The sequence below is a fragment of the Lepidochelys olivacea genome (assembly GCF_965140295.1).
Source record: "Lepidochelys olivacea isolate rLepOli2 genome assembly, chromosome: 25".
In the NCBI taxonomy this organism is placed as follows: Eukaryota; Metazoa; Chordata; order Testudines; family Cheloniidae; genus Lepidochelys; species Lepidochelys olivacea.
The window spans coordinates 3,917,864-3,939,840 of record NC_140435.1 but is presented as its reverse complement, the minus strand read 5'-3'; the positions used below and the strand labels follow the sequence as shown (position 1 = coordinate 3,939,840).

General features: G+C 44.7%; 1 protein-coding gene across 1 annotated transcript in view; it reads left to right on the top strand.

The window, feature by feature from the left end:
- The window catches only part of LONP1 (lon peptidase 1, mitochondrial), a 51,239-nt gene that overhangs the window by 466 nt on the left and 28,796 nt on the right, over positions 1-21,977 (top strand). Inside the window, exons 2-5 of the mRNA XM_084614178.1 lie at positions 9,069-9,157; positions 19,365-19,484; positions 20,468-20,702; positions 21,324-21,385. Coding sequence (XP_084470304.1) covers positions 9,069-9,157; positions 19,365-19,484; positions 20,468-20,702; positions 21,324-21,385 — 506 coding nt within the window. The remainder of the gene's footprint in view (positions 1-9,068; positions 9,158-19,364; positions 19,485-20,467; positions 20,703-21,323; positions 21,386-21,977) is intronic.

The following is a 21,977-nucleotide window of genomic DNA, read 5'->3' as shown; positions in this document are numbered from 1 at the left end:
TGGCCGACAGCCGCCCGGCTCCCCCCATCCCTTGCGCCTGCCCGGCTCTCATGCCTGGGGTCTGGGACGCCATCCCGTGTGCCCTGCTCACCGCCCGCTGCCCCCTTCTCCATTTCATCGCAGTGCTTGGGACCCTTTCTCCTCTCCCAGGGCTGCGCACTGCATCCTTTTTCCCGGCAGAGCCACGGACACCCCCTGGCGCTGGGTCGGCCCTAGCTCCTCTCTACCCCTTTGCCGAGTGCGTGGAGGTAAAGGGACCGTGCTGCAGGGGCACAGACCCTCCCACCTCCTTTGCACCCTGCCAGCTCTGGGGAGACAGATTGCCTGGCCCGGAAGCCTGTGACCCTGCAATGTGAGCTAAAGCTTCTGGATCCACACGGAGGGAGAGGAGCTCTCTGCTGGCCTAGAATGGGAGGATGTGGACTGGCAAAGTCATATTAAAACCCCACCCTTGCTGCATCCCAGTCATGTAGAAGATGACCATGCCTTTCTGGGAGCCCACCTATTGCAGGTTTCAGAGTGGCAGCCCTGTTAGTCTGTATTCGCAAAAAGAAAAGGAGGACTTGTGGCACCTTAGACACTAACCAATTTATTTGAGCATAAGCTTTCGTGAGCTACATGCATCCGATGAAGTGAGCTGTAGCTCACGAAAGCTCATGCTCAAATAAATTGGTTAGTCTCTAAGGTGTCCCCTGTTGCAGTTGATGCTGTGCCCTGGTCTATGCACAGATTTGGTAGAGTAACCCAGGGCTTGTCTACACTTAATTTTATAGCGCTCTAACTTGCTGGCTCAGGGGAGTGAAAAATGGCCACACTTGTGCTTCAAAGCGCAGCCGTGGGAGCACCCCTGCGACAGCACTTTGAAGTTTCCAGTATAACCATGCCCTCGGTTAGGGGTGTGATTCTTTAATGAAATAGTTATACTGGTACAACCCCTAGTATGCTTGCAGTTATACTGGGGTAATGGGTCATTTTAGGGGCCGGCATAGCTTATTTGCTGTCTCATATATAGTTAAAGCAGAAGAACTTTTGTCTGTAGACAAGCCCAAGACTGGAAGCATTAGTAGGGACAGGGAGCCAGGATTCTTGGGTTCTGTTAGCAAGTCTGTGGCAGAGCTATAATGTGGCCTTGAGTAAGTCAAAAGAAGGTTAAAGGAAGGAGAGGGGTACACTAGGGCCATGTGACTAGGCAGGGCACAAAAACAGGAGTCCAGAGAGAACTTTGCTTAGCCTCTTGGACCGAGAGGCAGAGGACTTGCATAGTTAGTTTATTTTATGTCTTCCCAGTTCCAGCTGTTCATCTTGTTTACCACTATGTAAAACCAACTTGTGGCAGTTGGAGATTGCACTGCAGCTAGATTTACCAAGTAAATTTTAGGCTGTCCTTGAATGTCAGTGCTTACGCTGACTGTAAATCTTCTTTTCATCTGTTTTTATTACCATAGTGATTGTGTCCTTGATTCAGCCTTGGGTGCACATGTTCACATGTATGTGAACATGATGTATTCCTGATGTCCTTAAAGTGGCAGTGATGAGTCTCATTTCCATAGTTTATTACTGTCATAAATATAAAGGGAAGGGTAAACACTTTAAAATCCCTCCTGGCCTGAGGAAAAACCCTTTCACCTGTAAAGGGTTAAGAAGCTATGATAACCTCGCTGGCACCTGACCAAAGTGACCAATGAGGAGATAAGATACTTTCAAAGCTTGCGGGGGAGAGACAAAGGGTTCTCTCTGTCTGTGTGATGCTTTTGCCAGGACCAGAGCAGGAATGCAGGTCAGAACTCCTGTAAAGAGTTAGTAAGCAATAAATAAGCTTAGGGGGTCTTTCGTGCAGGTCCCCACATCTGTACCCTAGAGTTCAGAGCGGGGAAGGAATCTTGACAATTACTTACTTCTATGGTTGCATCTTTTTCAGTCAAAAAACACCAAAGAAACCTCAGAGAGAGGAAGTGAGCTGTAGCTCACGAAAGCTTATGCTCTAATAAATTGGTTAGTCTCTAAGGTGCCACAAGTCCTCCTTTTCTTTTTGTGAATACAGACTAACACGGCTGTTACTCTGAAACCTCTCAGAGAGAGAGTGTGTCACATTTTGGGGCATGCTGACCGTGACAGTGGCCTTTCTAGTTATATGCCTGGCCATGTTCACTTTGGAATATGTCCTACTTTTTTCTACAGCTGTATGGTTTGGCACCCTTATCACACGATTGCACATCTAAATCTGAAACTGAATATGCTGTTTGAGTCAGGAGGGAGGATGGATGGACGGACTTTATTTTGTGGATATTAAGCATTTGGAATGTGTAAATATTGATTCTTAGCACCTGGTAGTGCTGTATTGACAGTTTTATTGATGCTAATCTTGGAGTAAAAATATCAAGAGTCAGACCAATGTAAGTTTTGATTCTTGTATGGTTATCATAATTATGTTCATAAATACTATATTAAAATGTTTGGGTTTCAAAGTTAAACACTCAAATATTAGGAAATGCCAGAATTTGGGTTTCTTGTGCAACATTCATTCTGCCCCCTTGAAAATCGGTAGGTCTGGAAGGATTTAATTTTTATTAATAAGTGTTGGTAAATGTCAAGTTCACCATACACCCACTCAAATCTATGAGAAAATAATTCCATGGATGATGATGATAGAAATTTACTAATAGAAAAAGCAATAAAATTGCTGCTTGAGAATTTACTGGTTTGACTTAAGGATATTTACTTTGTATATTCTAACACGTCATGACAGTTTGTGTTTTAATGGTTAAAAAGCTCAGTGTCTACTATCATTAAGTAATTTTCCGATTCCTGGATTGTCTGATTCGTTTGTAATTTCCCACATGTGTATATAAACATTTTAAAAAACACTTAATCCATAATTTTGTGTAGCTGTGAATATTGACATAGATACAAATAGAAAAAAAACTTAAACATAGGTTTATGAGCTGTAGCTCACGAAAGCTCATGCTCAAATAAATTTATTAGTCTCTAAGGTGCCAGAAGTCCTCCTTTTCTTTTTAAAGAACATTATCATGCCTCAAAATTATTTTAAAAAATCAAATTCTGATAAGCCTGTATATATGCATTAATGGTAGCCTTTAATTACGTGATGCTATACTAGGTTCCATACCTCATTCATTCAGTGCACTGGATGGATGGTGCTCTGGGGATGAGGCGTCTGTTAAGTATTCCTTCTGTCCTCATCTCAACATTCAGTGTGTAGCTTCAAACTATTTACTAACACAAATAGAACCCTACTCCAAAAATGTAATTATTCATTTCTTCGTTGTCTCTTCTAAGGTGCTCATCACTGTAGTAGCTGGGTGCCTTACTAATGTACAGCTGGGGAACCTGAGACAGATGCCTGAGGCCACACAATGTCAGTGATTCCCAACCGTGTGCTTATTCCTCCTGATCACATTGCCTTACTGCCAGACGCACTGAGCAGCCACAGGTCTAAACAACTTCTGTTGCAATTGTGGGTGCTCAATGCTTCTGCAAATCAGGCCTCTGGTATCAGAGGTTGGGCATCCAGAAAATGAAGAACACAATTAGTGACAACCTGTGAAAGTTTGGCTTAAGTGACTTATATACATCACATAGGAACTCTGTGGCAGGGATAAAATTGAGTTCTCTTGTGTGATATTCACCTGTTTAACTGCTGGACGATCCTTTCTCTTTGTGCAGTCCCTTGCTTTGTTCTGTATAAGCTAGGGCTGTCAGGTGATTAAAAAAAGTAATTGTGCGATTGATCACGCGACTAAACAATAATAGTATACTATTTATTTAAATATTTTTGGATGTTTCCTAAATTTTCAAATATATTGATTTTAATTACAACACAGAATACAGAGTGTACAGTGCTCACTTTATATTTTGATTACAAATAATTGCACTGTAAAAAACCAAAAAAAAGTATATTTCAGTTCACCTAATACAAGTTCTCTGTGTAATGAAAGTTGAACTTACAAATGTAGAATTATGTACAAAAAATAACTGCATTCAAAAATAATCTAAAACTTTAGAGCCTACAAGTCCACTCAGTCCTACTTCCGCCAATCGCTCAGACAAACAAGTTTGGTTACAATTTGCAGGAGAAAATGCTGCCCACGTCTTCTTTTCAGGTGACATTGTAAGTGAGATCAGGTGTTCACATGGCACTGTTATAAGCCGGCATTGCAAGATATTTTCGTGCCATGTGAGCTAAAGATTCATGTGTCCCTTCACGCTTCAACCACCATTTCAGAGGACATGTGTCCATGCTGATGATGGGTTCTGCTCAATAATGATCCAAAGGAGAGCAGACTGACGTATGTTCATTTTCATCATCTGAGTCAGATGCCACCAGCAGAAGGTTGATTTTCTTTTTTGGTGGTTTGGGTTCTGTAGTTTCCGCATCAGAGTGTTGCTTTTTTAAGACATCTGAAACCATGCTCCACAGCTCATCCCTTTCAGATTTTGGAAGGCACTTCAGATTCTTAAACCTTGGGTTGAAGGCTGTATCTCTCCTTAGAAATCTCACATTGGTACCTTCTTTGCATTTTGTCAAATCTGCTGTGAAAGTGTTCTTAAAACGAACATGTGCTGAGTCATCATCTGAGACTGCTATAACATGAAATATGTGGCAGAATGTGGGTAAAACAGAACAGGAGACATGCAGTTCTTCCCAAAGGAGTTCAGTCACAAATTTAATTAATGCATTATTTTTTTTAACGAGCATCATCTGCATGGAAGCACGTCTTCTGGAATGGTGGCTGAAGCATGAAGGGGCATACAAAAGTTTAGCATATCTGGCACGTAAATACCTTGTGAAGCCAGCTACAACAGTGCCAAGTGAATGCCTGTTCTCACGTTCACGTGACATTGTAAATAAGAACTAGTCAGCAGTATCTCCTGTAAATATAAACAAACTTGTTTGGCTTAGCAATTGGCTGAACAAGAAGTAGGACTGAGTGGACGTGTAGGCTCTAAAGTTTTACATTAAGTGCAGTAATGTAACAAAAAAATCTACATTTGTAAATTACACTTTCATGATAGAGATTGCACTACAGTACTTGTATGAGGTGAATTGAAAAATATTTTCTTGTGTACAATGCAAATATTTGTAATAAAAAATATAAAGTGAGCACTGTACACTTTGTATTCTGTGTTGTAATAGAAATCAATATATTTGAAAATGTAGAAAAAATAGAAAAATATTTAATACATTTCAATTGGTATTTTATTGTTTAACAGTGTGATTGATCAAGATAAATTTTTTTTAATCGTGTGAGTTAAAGCTGATTAATCAACAGCCCTAGTATAAACCTTTCAGCTTCTAGAGCAAATGAGACTGAGATCCTGCAAACAGCCTCAGTCATTACACAGAGTTGATGTAATTCCCAAGGCATGTTCCATCTTTTCACTGAATGAGGCTGGGGGGGTCTTGTGCAAAAAAAAAAAAAAAAAAAAAAGGTATAACTAAGGCTACGATTTAGACATGGGTATTTTTAATAAGTCATGGACAGGTCACAGGCAATAAATAAAAAATCATGGTCCATGACTTGTACTATAAATACCAGCTGGAGGGGTGGAGCTGCCGTTCCTGGGAGGGTCTGGGGGGAGCACTGCTGCTCGGGTGGTGGGGGGAAGCCACCGCCCCTGGCAGGGGTGCGCCACCACTGCTCTGGAGGAAAACCCCGGGGGAGAGCCGCTGATTGGGGGCACTTTGGAGGGGCAGGGCCAGGGCCAGCAACATCAGGGGCCGCTGAGCTGCCGCTGATCCGGCCACCCCCAGGACTGTTGCCAGGGGCTGCCAAGCTGTGGCTGCTCCTGCTGCAGAAGTCTTAGAAAGTCACAGAATCCGTGAATTCTGCAACCTCTGTGACAGACATGGAGCCCTAATCATAACTGGTAGAAGAAGCCTATTTACGTTGCAAATTCCAGTACTTAAAAGTTAAAAAAATGCTAATATTTAGGTTGCCTGTGCAACATTCTTTCTGCCTGCTTCTGCTCGGCTTCAGTCCATGCAGTCCATTTAAAAGTGTCTGGTCTGGATATGGCCCTGTTAGCCGACGGCCAAGGATGTTTGGTGAGGTGCCAGCTATGCCCGTTTATACCATCCGTGACTTTAACCGCTAGGACGCACTGTCCCTTCGCGGCGGGCAGCCCGGGCTAGGCTGACGGATGCCCCAAGGTCCTAACCATCCGTGACTTTAACTGCTAGAGCTCAGAGCTCCTTCGCAGCAGGCAGCCAGGATTGACAGACAGGTGCCCCAAGAGTTTGCCCCGTGGAGGCGGCACAACTCAACACTAGGCTCTTAGTACTCTCACCTAATGGCCAGGCTTTAGAGCCAAAATGGCTGAGGTTCTTTAATTGTGTTGGCTGCTTTACAGTAAACCAGAGAAAACAAGTCAGGCTTATGCACAAATGGTTACCAAAATTTATTAAGCTAGATTCTAATCATGTGGTTACAAAATTGCTAGTGCCTACTTATTTAAATGTAGAGATGTTACACACACAAACAAGTTACAAAACTGAAGCCACAATCCCAAAGAAAGAAAACAAAGTATAGAGCTCTATTTCAAAATATGTGTACACTAAAGATAGGAGATCAGGTGTGGGTGCTTCTTACCCTCCTTGCATCTCTCGATTCCAGCGGTGCCAAGCCAGGATCGGTCACTCAATTCCGCGGAAAGACGAATAAGGGACAAGGCTTAGCTGCAGAAGCCTTGGGAGGCTGTCACTTATCTGACCAGCAGATAGATAGTGAAAAGCACTCAAAAATCATGGTGCTGTAGGTCCCCTACTTATACCTCTGTACTCCTTTATTCTCTTTCTCCTTTCTTATGCCAAATTGAGGCTGGTCTGTCTGGGTGATGCCAGCTTTCGCAAGAGTAGTTTACACTTGCAAGGGAGAGAAACAATAAGTTTCGACTACTGGACATTTCTTTTATCAGGGTAAATATTTTCCCACCTAGGATGTTGGTGTGTGTGCATCACGCTATTTAGTAGGGGCTAAGAGCCATGTCTGTCACAGGGCCTCTGCCCGCTGTGAGCTTAATCGTAGTATCTGTTCCCAGAGGCACATTGTAGCAGCACACCTGTGCTTTTCACAGCTTCAAAGGCTGTGCTGGAATATATGTTAAGTGCCCTGTTCCGGCTTCCTCCTGTGTTTCCAGCAATGCTGGTCTGGGGAGGGCTGGCTGTCTGGCTACAGGCCCATGGGCTGCCTATTGACTACACCTGCTGTAAACTGTAGGTTTTCCATTCTGAACAGATTTGGAGTGGAATAGCTTGGAGAGTGATTGAAGCTGATTCCCTTTCCCTGACTATATTTCACTTCAACAGCTCAATGTCATTTACAGGCAAGGATGGGATTTTGGCCTTGATCTTTTTGAAACTCAAGCTCTCTGAAGGCTGGTTTTTATTTTTCTTGTTGGTTTTGTAATCCTGTAGTCCCACAGACTTCCTACACTGGCATCGATAGCAGGACAGAATACGAAGTGTTGATTAACAGAAATAGCAGTATCAAGGCAAAACAGGGACTGCATTAGATCAACCAAGAGTTTATTGCTCATTGTAGAATTTGCACAACACTTCAATTTCAGGAGCACTATAATGAGAGAGTTGTGATGACTGGTTTTTCAGTAGCACTTGTTCTGCAGCGAATGTTAAAAACTGACTGTTGTGTAGAGAAGGCAAACAGAAGTTACACACTTTTGCATGCGCTGTTTTAATTTTTGGAGCGCGCTCATGGCTCTTGTTTTGGTCGTGGAGCCATTAAGGAATGGAATAGGAGAATTTGCTTGGAGCAGTATGCCTTGCACATCTAGGGGGAAGAGGATTGGAAGGAGAGGAAGTTTCTTTGCCTTTTTCAAGATGTAGTAAGACAAAAGCTGTGAAGTGAAATTTTTTTAAAAAAAGATTTTGTTCATGTATCATAATAACCTGCCTAGGGAAACTTTAATGTTTACTAATCTTAAATATTTATATTCCTTTTAATAATTTCTCATACTTCCTTAGTATCTTTACCTAGCTTGAATCTGAATTAACACATACACTGAGAAATTCCCTCCCTTGCTGGAGTTCTCAATATTCATCAGTACTCACTGTGCCCAATGTCCGTCTAGAAAGGGCAGATACATTCCAAATAGCCAAGAGAATAAATTTGCCTTAAAGATGTCTGTTCCATTCTCTATAGGTTCTTGTACTGTGCTCATCAGTGTAGTGTTTGAGCACCATTCAGTAATGGATTAAGGAATGTAAATAACATGTCACGTGTTTCTCATCTTCTTCCCAGACGGACAAGTCCGTGCAGGGAGTACATTGATTTTAAAATTTGTATGTGTATATGTTGCTATATATTTGTTAGAGAAGGCAGGTCAAAGAAGTGCACTGGGAGAGGTTTGTGATGCCCAATAGTTCCTGAGGGAGTTTGTTCCACAGCCTTGGACTGGGCCCCAAGAAAGCTTAGTGTGTTACTTTGCACTTACCATTACTGAATTTCATCTGCCATTGTGTTGCCCAGTCATCTAGTTTAGTTAAGTGTTTCTGATGTTCTAACTTGAACAAATTGACACAAATTTTGCCGCCTTGCTGCTCATTCCATTTTCTGAGTTTTAAATAAATGTTAAACAAGCCTGGACCTCGTATGGAGCTATGTAGTACTCACTGTTAATCTTTAGCCATGGGGAAAATTGACCACTTATTCCTACTCTTGATTTCATGTTTTACAGGAAACCAGAACCCATGTTGTAACCATGTTTTAGTTTAGAAGCTCCCAAGGTTCTCCAACATGCTTTTCTTGCTTGTGTAGGGTGTCAGTACAGGCAAGAAAAGCTAGTGTATCACAGTGTTACCCAACAGCCATGCTTCACAGCTGTGTATGTGACTGATGGGTCAGAAAGAACTCGAGTGGCTTGCTGAAGGTCTCAGGATGTCTGTACCAGAGTTGGGAAGGTAGCCCAGATTAGATTTCCTAATTCAGTCCTGGTCTGTAACCACAAGCCCATCCTTCCTGTGTGACAGGAGCTGAAAGCTTCTGCGAAGCCTGCTCTGAATTTTTACTTAAAACTCATTGCTATCCTAGGTGAAAAATAAGAAGCTGGTGGAGCTGCTGAGGAGAAAAGTTCGCCTTGCCCAGCCTTATGCTGGTGTCTTTTTGAAGAAAGATGACAAGTAAGTGATATCTCTTGCTGTATATAAATACTAATGAGGTTGCATGATTGTGCTGGGAGTGCACTAGGAAAGCTGAGTCCATTAATTGTCTCAGTGGTGACTATGGTGGAAGATGTAGCATAGTGGTAAAAAGGGCTGAACCCTGTCTGTTACCCTTTGTTACCACTGTGCTACATCTTCCACCATTGCTACTGCTGGTAGAGAATTATGGGTCTTGGCTTTCTTTCTGTAGAAAAGTCCTTAACTGTTGGTCAACGGTAAGTAAAAGGTTCTATGTACTCATTAGAACTTTGAGTGGAGACCACATACTAGTTGTTTTGTTCACACCATTATGTATCAGACTCTAGGGACAAGGAGTTTAAGGAGTCACTGTTGCCTCAGTTTGTTGCTCCTTCACCTCCTTTTCCAGACTGGATATCTCAGACAAAGACTCTGAATGTCATACGCTGTGTCTGCACTGGTGACTGGACAGGGTTCTGTGTGCATGGTTGTGCCAGAACCCCCTCCCTTCCACATCTAAACCAAAGAAACACTGGTTTTGAGGTGTGCATGGAGCAAGAACTGCACTGTATGTAAGGGAGCAGTATGACTGCTCAGAGCTCAAGTATGAAACTGCAGAAAAACCTGAGTCTCTGGATTAAATTTAGAAGTGTGAGCAACAAGGGTGATGTCGTGGTGGGAGTCTGCTATAGATCACCGGACCAGGGGGATGAGGTGGATGAGGCTTTCTTCCGGCAACCCACAGAAGTTACTAGATTGCAGGCCCTGGGTCTCATGGGAGACTTCAGTAACCCTGATATGTGCTGGGAGAGCAATACAGTGGTGCACAGACAATCCAGGAAGTTTTTGAAAAGTGTAGGGGACAGTTTCCTGATGCAAGTGCTGGAGGAACCAACTAGGGGCAGAGCTCTTCTTGACCTGCTGCTCACAAACTGGGAAGAATAAGTAGGGAAAGCAAAAGTGGATGGGAACCTGGGAGGCAGTGACCATGAGATGGTCGAGTTCAGGATCCTGACACAGGGAAGAAAGGAGAGCAGCAGAATACGGACCCTGGACTTCAGAAAAGCAGACTTTGACTCCCTCAGGGAACTGATGGGCAGGATCCCCTGGGAGAATAACATGAGCTGGAAAGGAGTCCAGGAGAGCTGGCTGTATTTTAAAGAATCCTTATTGAGGTTACAGGGACAAACCATCCCGATGTGTAGAAAGAATAGTAAATAAGCCAAGCTGGTCGCCTGCCATAACAGTGAAATCCTGGCTGATCTTAAACACAAAAACGAAGTTTACAAGAAGTGGAAGATTGGACAAATGACCAGGGAAGAGTATAAAAATGTTGCTCAGGCATGCAGGAGTGAAATCAGGAAGGCCAAATAACACCTGGAGTTTTAGCTAGCAAGAGATGTGAAGAGTAACAAGAAGGGTTTCTTCAGGTATGTTAGCAACAAGAAGAAAGTCAAGGAAAGTGTGTGCCCCTAACTGAATGAGGGAGGCAACCTAGTGACAGAGGATGTGGAAAAAGTGAAAGTACTCAATGCTTTTTTTGCCTCTATCTTCACGAACAAGGTCAGCTCCCAGACTACTGCACTGGGCAGCACGGCATGGGGAGGAGGTGACCAGCCCTCTATGGAGAAAGAAGTGGTTCAGGACTATTTAGAAAAGCTGGATGAGCACAAGTCCATGGGGCCGGATATGCTGCATCCGAGAGTGCTAAAGGAGTTGACGGATGTGATTGCAGAGTCGTTGGCCATTATCTTTGAAAACTCATGGCGATCGGGGGAAGTCCTGGCTCCATGTCTAGTTGGCAGCCGGTATCTAGCGGAGTGCCCCAAGGGTCGGTCCTGGGGCCGGTTTTGTTCAAAATCTTCTTTAATGATCTGGAGGATGGTGTGGATTGCACCCTCAGCAAGTTTGCGGATGACACTAAACTGGGAGGAGAGGTGGATATGCTGGAGGGTAGGGATAGGATATAGAGGGACCTAGACAAATTGGAGGATTGGGCCAAAAGAAATCTGATGAGGTTCAACAAGGACAAGTGCAGAGTCCTGCACTTAACACGGAAGAATCCCATGCACTGCTACAGACTAGGGACCGAATGGCTCGGCAGCAGTTCTGCAGAAAAGGACCTAGGGGTTACAGTGGACGAGAAGCTGGATATGAGTCAACAGTGTGCCTTTGTTGCCAAGAAGGCCAATGGCATTTTGGGATGTATAGGTAGGGGCATTGCCAGCAGATCGAAGGACGTGATCGTTCCCCTCTATTCGACATTGGAGAGGCCTCATCTGGAGTACTGTGTCCAGTTTTGGGCCCCACACTACAAGAAGGATGTGGAAAAATTGGAAAGAGGCCAGCGGAGGGCAACAAAAATGATTAGGGGACTGGAACACATGAGTTATGAGGAGAGGCTGAGGGAACTGGGATTGTTTAGTCTGCGGAAGAGAAGAATGAGGGGGGATTTGATAGCTGCTTTCAACTACCTGAAAGGGGGTTCCGAAGAGGATGGATCTAGACTGTTCTTAGTGGTAGCTGATGACAGAACAAGGAGTAATGGTCTCAAGTTGCAGTGGGGGAGGTTTAGGCTGGATATTAGGAAAAACTTTTTCACTACGAGGGTGGCGAAACACTAGAATGCGTTATCTAGGGAGGTGGTAGAATCTCCTTCCTTAGATATTTTTAAGGTCAGGCTTGACAAAGCCCTGGCTGGGATGATTTAGTTGGGGATTGTTCCTGCTTTGAGCAGGGGGTTGGACTAGATGACCTCCTGAGGTCCCTTCCAACCCTGATATTGTATGATTCTAAGAACATTAGCACGATGAGCATGAACACGCCATGTAATTTTGTAGTGTGAATGGGGGTAAGAGGTGTGTACCGGATCCTAGTTCTCCATTCCCATTCCCACAATGCACTAACCCTTTCCTGCTTGACCCTTACCCAGATCTATAAAGGTCCCGAACCCCCCCCCCCTTTATTAACAGTTCTGTGCGGACCACTACAGAACAGTTTTCCACAGAACTGTTTTCACCACTATAACCGAACATGAAATCTGCTCCAAGAGTTGCCACCTGTTCAGCTGAGCACACCTGCTCATCAATGTGTGATTGGAGTTCACTGTCCACACCTTCTCCCACAGCACCAAGAACATCCGTCTTTACCAGGAAGATTCAGAGAGGTTGGTGCAGGTAGCTATTCACCAGACTAGCTCAATGCTGGGAACAGATAAAACGTGTCAGGCCATGGAACTGAAAGGCAAAAGACTCCAGCAGTCACTCCAGAAGGAGTTCTCCAATATGCCCCTTCTTCAAGGAGTTGGACCCAGTGCTTTCTAGGGCCCCCAGTACAGAGCCTGAGGTGACTCTCAACCCCCTCCTCAACCTCACGGGCCACATCGTCTTACAGCCAGGTCTATACTGGCAACTGGACACAGGTCCATGGGTGTCATCATCTAAACCCAGGGCGAGGAGGCAATGGGGATTGTGGAGGTGGCAGCCCCAGTAGACCCGGAGGAGGAGCAAGTTATCCTGCATCTCTGCCTGAGGAACCAGCTCAGCAAGCCCCTCTGGATGAGCCAGAAGAGGATCCCAAGACTCACCAGGAACCAGAACCCCAGGCTGGTAAGTTTAAATCCCACCCACCCCGCCAATATCCTCTCCCTCTTTCTCCAGGGCTGCATGCAGGACTGGAAGGCTACTCCCCTCCCAACCCCAAAATGGTTCCCGACCAAGACGTTCAACATTTTATTGAATTACCATGAATCACCATAAAGCTTATGGCAGAAGTTATTGAACAGATTATCAGCAAACTATCGTATTGCCCCTGGGTCTGAGAGTTCATCAGCTAACTGGCGGACAGCAAGGATGGGGGTAGAAAGGTCAAGGTGGAGGACAGGGCATTTGTACAAGATTAATGGTTCTTCAAAATTGCAACTGTTTTGTCATTCAAGATATCAAACTTCCGTTACAGTAACATCCTTCTCTCCACAAACAGGAGCCATACCAGGGTGGGTTAGTGTCAGGGCTGGTTAGTTACGTACAGGAAGGAGAAGGAAGGGGAACAATTGCTTTTCCGAGGAGTGGGACAGCGGTTATCTGTCCTGGTGTCTGGGGTCTCCCTGCTTGGAGCCATGCTTCACAAGCTGGAGGAAAGGTGGGTGGAGGGGAGTTCTGCTCTGGTGACTGCACAGACACAATGCAGCGTACCTTTGCAGTGGGGAGGCAAGTGGCTTGTGGTCTTGATTGTTCCATGACCTTTCCAAAGTAAAATTGCTGTGTGATTTTTTTTCTCCATTCCTGTCTCGACTCTTTGCTGAACAAAGGGGCCCAGATTTAATGAACCTGCAATTGCAGGGGCCCACTTGGTGGTGGCTCGGCATTCACAGTGGTTTTCTTCTCCCTCTCCACAGTCTCCATCAGCTATCTTAGAATATAGTCTATTTCTGTTCAGATTGCCTTCTAGTCCCATAAGTGCACATCTGCATGTTTCTGGTGCAGCAGAAACTCCAGCTGGTTCTTAAGGTTCAATGGCAGTGCAAATGGGCTTGGTCCACCTTTCCAGCTCACCATCCCTTCCATTCAGCGACATGTAGAGAGGTGAGAAGCAGCTCAAACATCTCTCTGGCAGAGATTGCGAGGTCCCCACTACGGGACTGGAAAGACACCTCCCTTTTTCAGTCTGTTTACTTTCAGACCTGTTTCATCGAAATGATGGCCAGCCTTGAAAGAAGACATAATGGTTAACATTACTCCCTGAAATAAATGCACCCACCGTCCCAATCACAAATTTAAAGAAGTAAATGTTTAAAAACTATTATTTCATGCTACCTACCGCTTTCAGCAGGTGCTTTTTTCTCGGAGGCTGCAAAAGTTGTCTGAGAAAGAAGGGTAATGAAACAATCATTTCTGAAATGCTGAACAGTATCTACATTGTGAGCGTCAACAGCTAAGTTGTGTTATGTGGAGGGGATTTCTTACACCCTTTAAAAGGAAAGAAAATGATAGAATGCTGTTATTCATTGTTCTTTCATTTTGTATTAATGGTCACAACTGTTAGCCAGACCACAGTTTAGGTGGGGATTAGTCAATGCTTGTAGGACCTGGAGAATAGTTGATGAAGGGGTTGGGAGGGGCTTTTACTACTGGCATCTGTGAGGTGTGCTGGGATAAGGGCACTTACAGGCCAACTATCAGTAACCCCATGGAAGTGCCCTTATCCCAGCACACCTCACAGATGCCAGTAGTAAAAGCCCCTCCCAACCCCTTCATCAACTATTCTCCAGGTCCTACAAGCATTGACTAATCCCCACCTAAACTGTGGTCTGGCTAACAGTTGTGACCATTAATACAAAATGAAAGAACAATGAATAACAGCATTCTATCATTTTCTTTCCTTTTAAAGGGTGTAAGAAATCCCCTCCACATAACACAACTTAGCTGTTGACGCTCACAATATAGATACTGTTCAGCATTTCAGGAATGATTGTTTCATTACCCTTCTTTCTCAGACAACTTTAACTGGGCAGACACCCATCACAGAACAGTCACACAGCAGAAGATGTTATAACTGTGGAGGTGCCCTGTCCCAACTACCCATAACAAGTCATTACCTAAATGAACGACTAATGACCATCAGCAGGAGGGGAACTAAACTGCTAATTGAAACACAAGTGAATGGGAATGGTCCCTGTTGTCTTTTTACAGCACCTGTACGGGGTTTGGTGCTTAGTTTGGGTGACTCTGCCTGCTGTTCCAAGATACAGGCATGATTTGCATCCTGGATTTCCCTGGCTTGCTGTGATCAAGCACCAGCATGAACATTCACTGGATCATGCTGACTGTAAAGGGTTTGCACGCCAGTCCTGTCCTGTGCACACTCTGTCCTAAAGTACTCTCCTTTATTCTCGCAAATGTTATGAAGCACACAGCTGGCCACATTATGAGGATGGCATTGGCCACATTGGCATCCAGTCGGTTGTGTAGGCATAGCTAACAAGACTTCAGCCACCTAAAGGTGCACTCCACTATCCTCCTGCAGCTGCTTAGTTTGAAGTTGAATTCAACTGGATTGGTTAGGGTAGGGTTTCATTAGCCAGGGTAGGAGCAGTACTCCGGGTCCCCCAGAATAACTCTGGGCGCAGAGATACCATATAGACCCATGTCATTTCTGGGGAATAAAGTTCTTTACTACCCCTTCAAGTGCAATCTCAGTCTCCTCAACACCTTGGCATCATGAACCTTTCCTGTGTGTCTGACATTAGTGTGCACGAACCTGCCTTGGTGATCTACTAAGCCTTGAAGAATGACTGAATAGTAATCTTTTCAACTGACATTCTCTCTCACTCCTTTTGGTGGGCAGAGTTTGGGGATTTGAGTGCCGTCAATGGCCTCCATGCAAACCCTATTCTCTGGACCCCCGCTATAATTTCTGGCCATGGGTTTGAGAGGGTTGATAGCTACCCAAATCTGCACTACCCCAAGCCTGACAGTGGACTTCCCCACTCTGAAGTGGTTTGTGATTGACTGGTAGCTGTCCAGCATTGACTACTGCTCTCTGGAAGCTGGCACTTGCTTCTGCATCAGTATGGGTTTCTGGAACAGAGTTCTGCCACTGTAGGATTGGGGCCAGCTCTCACAGGGCTCCATGAACATCTGCTTCCTCATTCTGAAGGTCTGCAGCCACTGGTCATGATCCCAAGTTTTCAAGACAATGTGACCCCACCACGCTTTGCTGGTTTTTCTGGTCCAGAGGCAGCAGTCCACCCTTGAACATACGGTCACGACACTGGCAGTTTCTTGCTTCTTTGTCTCACAGGGTGACAGTGCATCAGTCACCTTTCTGGTCACGCATCTTTGGCGTGTGAGAAAGGTCTGAGTACATTCACCTGAGATTCTTGCCAGTTGCGTGCTGCAATGCACATGTTTGTCCTGAAAAAAGGAGCAGGACAGAAATGCATTGTCAGTCACTTGCTCCATGTCTTCTGAGTTGGCCAGGAGAAAAGGGTGAGTGGTCACTGACATCAACAAATGTGTGAAAGTAGCTGACAGGACCAATAACACACTGCAGGGTGGTTCCTAGAGGGTCTCCTTGTGATGCATATAACCCTGGGTTATTACCCCTGAAATTCTAATGCTAAAGGTGTGTAGCGCAAAAGTGGCAGAGTGGATGCAAGTATACATGTGTAATAGCTTGTGTGCCAGGTTCCCCCCGGGCTGTCATCTGGAACTGGGGTACCATTGAGCCCCCTGACCCACCAGCCTGTGACAAGCTGCAATACCCTCCAGCCTGCACTTTCACCAGCATTCACACAGGTAGGGATACACCCAGCTGCAGTTTCATGCAGGTTCTCTAACCACCAGCATCCTAGGCTGGGACCCCAGAGCAGTACTGTCCTGCCCTGGTCAAATCTGGCCAGTATATGGGTTTAATACCCAGTCCGCCTCTCCCTCAATGTGAAGAGAACAATGCACACTTGTAACCAAGCAGAGATTTTCCTGAAGCACTCCAGTCAAAGCTCACTGGTCTAGATTAAAACAAAAACAAGTTTATTAACTACAGAAGATAGATTTTAGGTGATAGCAAGCAGATCAAAGCAGATTACCTAGCAAATAAACAAAAAATGCAAACTAAGCTTAATATACTAAATAGATTGGACATGAATTAGCAGATTCTCACCCTAACTGTTGGTACAGGCAGACTTGTAGATTCTTAAGGCATAAACTAAACTTGCTTTGCAGATTGGAATCCCCAGGTGTTTTGTACACAGGCTAGAAATCCCTTTAGCCTCGGTTCAGCACTTCTCCCAGTTCAGTCTTTGTTCCTCAGGTGTTTCCGAAGTCGTCTTGTGTGGGGAGTGAAGAGGCCTAAATGATGTCTGTCATAACCATACAGCTAAGGGTAACCTAGAATTCCTCCTTACCTGTAAGGGGTTAAGAAGCTCAAATAACGTGGTTGGCACCTGACCAAAGGGACCAATGGGGAAAGAAGATACTTTCAAATCTTGGCTGGGGGGGGCTTTGTGGTGTGTTCTCTGGGAAAAGCAGAGAAGCATCAGGTCAAAAAACCTCCTCCTATAAACCATCCTGTACAAGTCTCTGATATTACAAAAAGAGTAAGTAAATAAGGCAAAGGCGCGTTAGATTACCTTTTTGTTTTCAACTTGTGAATTTTCCCTTTGCTAGTGGGGGGTTTATCCCGGTTTTTTGTAACTTTAAAGTTTTGGCTAGAGGGGAATCCTCTGTGTTTTGAATCTGATTAGCTTGTAAAGTATTTACCATCCTGATTTTACAGAGGTGATTCTTTTACCTTTTCTTTAAATAAAATCCATCTTTTAAGAACCTGATTGATTTTTCCATTGTCCCAAGACCCAGGGGTTTGGGTCTTTGATCATTTTGTAACCAATTGGTTAGGATATTATTCTCAAGCCTCCCCAGGAAAGGGGGTGTAAGGGCTTGGGGGGATTGCTGGGGGAAGAGGAACTCCAAGTGGTCCTCTTCCCTGGTTCTTTGTTAAATCACTTGGTGGTGGCAGCATTACTTAAACCCAAGGTACAAGCGAGAATTTGTGCCTGGGGATTTTTTAACTAAGCTGCTAGAAATAAGCTTAGGGGGTCTTTCATGCGGGTCCCCACATCTGTACCCTAAAGTTCTGAGTGGGGAGGGAACCCTGACAATGTCACTCCCTACCGTATATAGCTTTAGATATGGCAGGAACCCTTTGTTCCAAAACCAGTTCCCAGACCAGTGTGTGGGGAAAAATAGACACCCCAAATAGAGTCCAGAGTCATGTGGTCTGGTCATATGTCCTTGTAGAGTCATAGCAGCCATCACTCACAGGCTGTCTGTAGTGTTCTAGGGAAGGCTCACCAGGTGGGAGATAAGCTTCTCCTAAGGCCCTATTGTTCTTTCTGGTGGCCCACTGTCCTGAATAGGCCCTTCCCCGCCCACTGTGTAGACTGAAAGCATCTTGTCTAGTGAGTGTTATCCAGGTGTAACTACATTTGAAGTACAGATACATAGTCAGTATTTATAACTTCAGATACAAAAATGATACATGCATACAAATAGGACAATCATATTCAGCAAATAACTTGTCCAGTGGCACCTCACGTGACTTATCTTGCATAAAATAATTATGCTACAATCATAGCACCCTAATATCACTATGAAGAATATGGGGAGCAGTGTCACAGCTTTTAAGTGTGTCTAGCACAGCATACGGGAATACATGCGTGAGCATATGAATGGGTAAGTACAGGTTAAGGTCTGAAAGGACTGCCAGATCCTCTAGTCTGACCTCATGTATATCACAGGCCACCAGCACCTGCACATTAAACCTTGCATCTAAAATTAGATGCAAAAGTTACATCCCACAGAAGACTAAGCTGTTATGTGCCCCAGTAGAGAGTAGGCAGGACCGAGGTGCCCCAGTGCCCAAGGCCTCTGCAATGGCAGGGTTTAAGTGAGATATATCTAAATAATCCCAGCAAGTGTGGCCTGTGCTCCATGCCTCAGAGGAAAGTGGAAAAACTGCCCATCTGACCTGGGGCATATGGCAATCAGTTAGACCTGAGCATGAACCAGCCAGCCAGCATCTGAGAGAGAATGCTCTGTGCCACCTCAAAGCCCTGGCCCACCCCACCCAGTGTCCCATCTCCAGATGTGGCCATCTCTGATGCTTCAGAAGGACCGCTCCCCCACCCCCCAAAAAACAACAGAATACATGGGGGCCAGGTGCTGGGTTTCAGGGAGAGAGTTGCCAAAAACACCATATCACCTTTGGGCAAATGTTGTTCACAAAGTGACATCCCATATCTAATCTTTCAATACTTGTCCTCAAGGGAAACCTGCTCAACATCTTCAGAAGGTGAGCCTGGGAATTTAAATTCATAATTCTGCTAGAACCAAAAGCCATGGATTTAACAGGGTTTTATGGCTCATTACAGCTATTTGTAACATGCCACACTGCCTGCTACCCTTAATTGCCCACTCAAGTCCTTTATGCATAACAATGTAACGTGAGTTCTTCCAACATGTTACCCTTTTGGCTTGTCTGTTCCAAATTTAACTCAGACACACTGCTTCCTTCCCTACACCTGAAGAGCTCTTTGTAGCTCAAAAGCTTGTAGCTTCCACCAACAGAAGTTGGTCTAAAAAAAATATTACCTCGCCTACCTTGTCTGTCTCATGTTTACGTAATGTTTACCTTTAAATTTTATCAGCAATGAATCTGACGTGGTGGAAAACCTGAATGAAATCTACCAGACAGGCACTTTTGTCCAGATCCATGAAATGCAGGACCTTGGAGACAAGCTGCGCATGATTGTCATGGGGCACCGAAGGTAACTTCATCTGCTGCAGAGCCCAGGCATGTGTCTGCCATTCTTGGTGGGCAGGCACATCCTTCAGCTCTTGTTATTGCACTTGTAATGAGGAGAAGAGGGTCATGGGGTGCCATCTGAGGTCTCTTTGGGGAGCTTGCTATTATCAGCTAAGTGTTCGCTTAAAATCGAAATCTTGTATTTACAATCTGTGCTGCACTTTGCCCCACTCTATTCCTGATGGAATGGGGGTACATGTCTCCAGAAGATCTCCCACTCCTGAGATTGGAAGTTTCTGATCTAACTGATAGGGTTCGTGTCTGAGGGAGCACAGTCTGGGTGATATCCTCTGGCAAGGGTAATGGACTGCCTAGTCCAGAGGGAATAATCCCACTATTATAACAGATGTTATTTTTGTAGTGCTATAAATTTAGTAAAATAGACAACCAGATTGGAAAAGCCTTTTGATCTTTGAGATCTCAAGTTACTTTTTTACTGATTTTGCTTTGTGGTGGCACCCGCTCCCTTGTGCTGAGCTCTCCAAAGATATATAGCAGAGATGGTCCCTCAGATGAGAAGATTTCAGTCTAAGTGTGTCCATCCTTATACTTAGACCAGGATGTGATGAGGGAGCCAAGGGTCACAGTTTCAAATCCAGCTGTGCTTTCTTTAAGGGGTTGGTTCTTCAAAACAAAATGTTAAAATCTAATTCCACTTTGATGTAGGGCAGAAATACAGAGGAGCTAACACAGCAGCCAGCTTACCTTTTTCATGCTTCAGTTTATTCTTTCTAGTATTTGCTTTGCAAATCCCATATGGGTTCACAGCTGCCTGATTTAGTTATGTTAAATCAATCTTCAGTGTTCCTGATAGAGACACGAGAGAGAGTGACACCTAAGCATAATATATAATCCAGAGACTGCAAGTAACCCTGCCCCAGAAGGGTAGTTGCACACACCAATGTTAGACTTGCGGTGCTACAGCTGTCTTCTCTCGGTCTTCAGAATTCGTATAAACAAGCAACTAGAGATTGAGCCTGAGGAGTCTGAGCCTGAGGACAAACAGAAAGCAAGAAGGAAGCTGAAGCGCGCCAGGAGAGAGGCTGAAGAAGAGGAGGGACCAAAGGACCAGACTGTGGAGCTGGTGCTAGAACCTGTGGCCGCCTCGCCAGAAGAGGTGCTCATGGTAGAAGTGGATAATGTTCTCCACGAAGATTTTCAGATCACAGAAGAAGTTAAAGTAAGTGAAGAAATCACACAAGCCTAGTGCTGCAAGTGTGTGTATCCAGATCTGTGCCGGAGCTATTGGGGATATCGTGCATGTGTTGTTTACAGGTTTATTATACTGTCTGTTCATAATCTCACCCCATGGAAGGTGCCTGGTTCTCATAGTCCTAATATATGTATCTGCATGTTAATCCCATTACGATGACCCTTCTCAGTGCAACATCTCTATTGCTCAGAATGCCTGGCCCCTAATTAACATCACTGTAAGGATGGATTATGCTGTGCGTGCATCCCATGTAATAGCTTGTATCCTGATGGGCATTTATTTTAACTAGCTTGGCTGAAGAATGATTATAACTTCTTTCAAGGGTCATGTCTGAAGGGCCAACCTGAGGGTGTGGGAGAGTTCACTCCATGCAAGAGCCCAGTCTCCAAGCCATCCTTCCCCACCTCCCAGAACGATGGGAAATGGAGGAGGGCAAGCTTCCTTAACAACAACCAGAGTTAAATGGACGCAGGGACTTCTGCCCAGCTTACTGGTGTTTCTTGGCCCTGACATGGGAGGAGGGAGCAATGTTGTGCTTGCATTTTCACTCAGAACTTGTGGGTTTCAGACTGTTGTTTTGTTTAATAGGCGCTTACTGCAGAAATTGTCAAAACAATCCGGGACATCATTGCCTTGAACCCTCTCTACAGGTACCTTTACCCTGTGCTGCTTTATCTCTGGCTTTCAGCAGTTCTCAGGCATGTTTGGTACTTTGAAGCCATTTTTTCTAGACTCAGTAAATGTCTGCGTGCTGTAGCCTAACCAAAGGACGGCAGTAACTGGAGAGTTTCCCACATAAGATTTAGCTTCAGGATGGAAGTAGATTTAATGAACAAGATGATAATAAAGGGCATGATATGAAACTTAAATGTCTAGGAGGGAGGCTCATGAGTGCATGGGCTAAAAACACTAACTTTAACTGGTGACCTGGGTTCAAATGTAGCTTGGTCACCTGACATGGGTCTTAGCCTAAGACAAAAGCTTGCCACAACTGCCAAGCTAGGCTTAGGATCCCTGAGATGCAGGGGTGCTGCAGAGCTGGGTGGGGGACACTTCCATAGATCCTGCCTGCATTAAGACTGGGCTGAGCCACCAATAATTCCTCGCTTTAGTCACCCCATGAGCGCTGGTTGAGCTGGAAAGCTGAATTGCTGTTTCGTCTCTCCTGTCTTGTTGGTTGTATTGAGGAATTTCTAATACGGTATAATTTCAATTTTCTGAATAGTGTCCCCATGTAGCCCT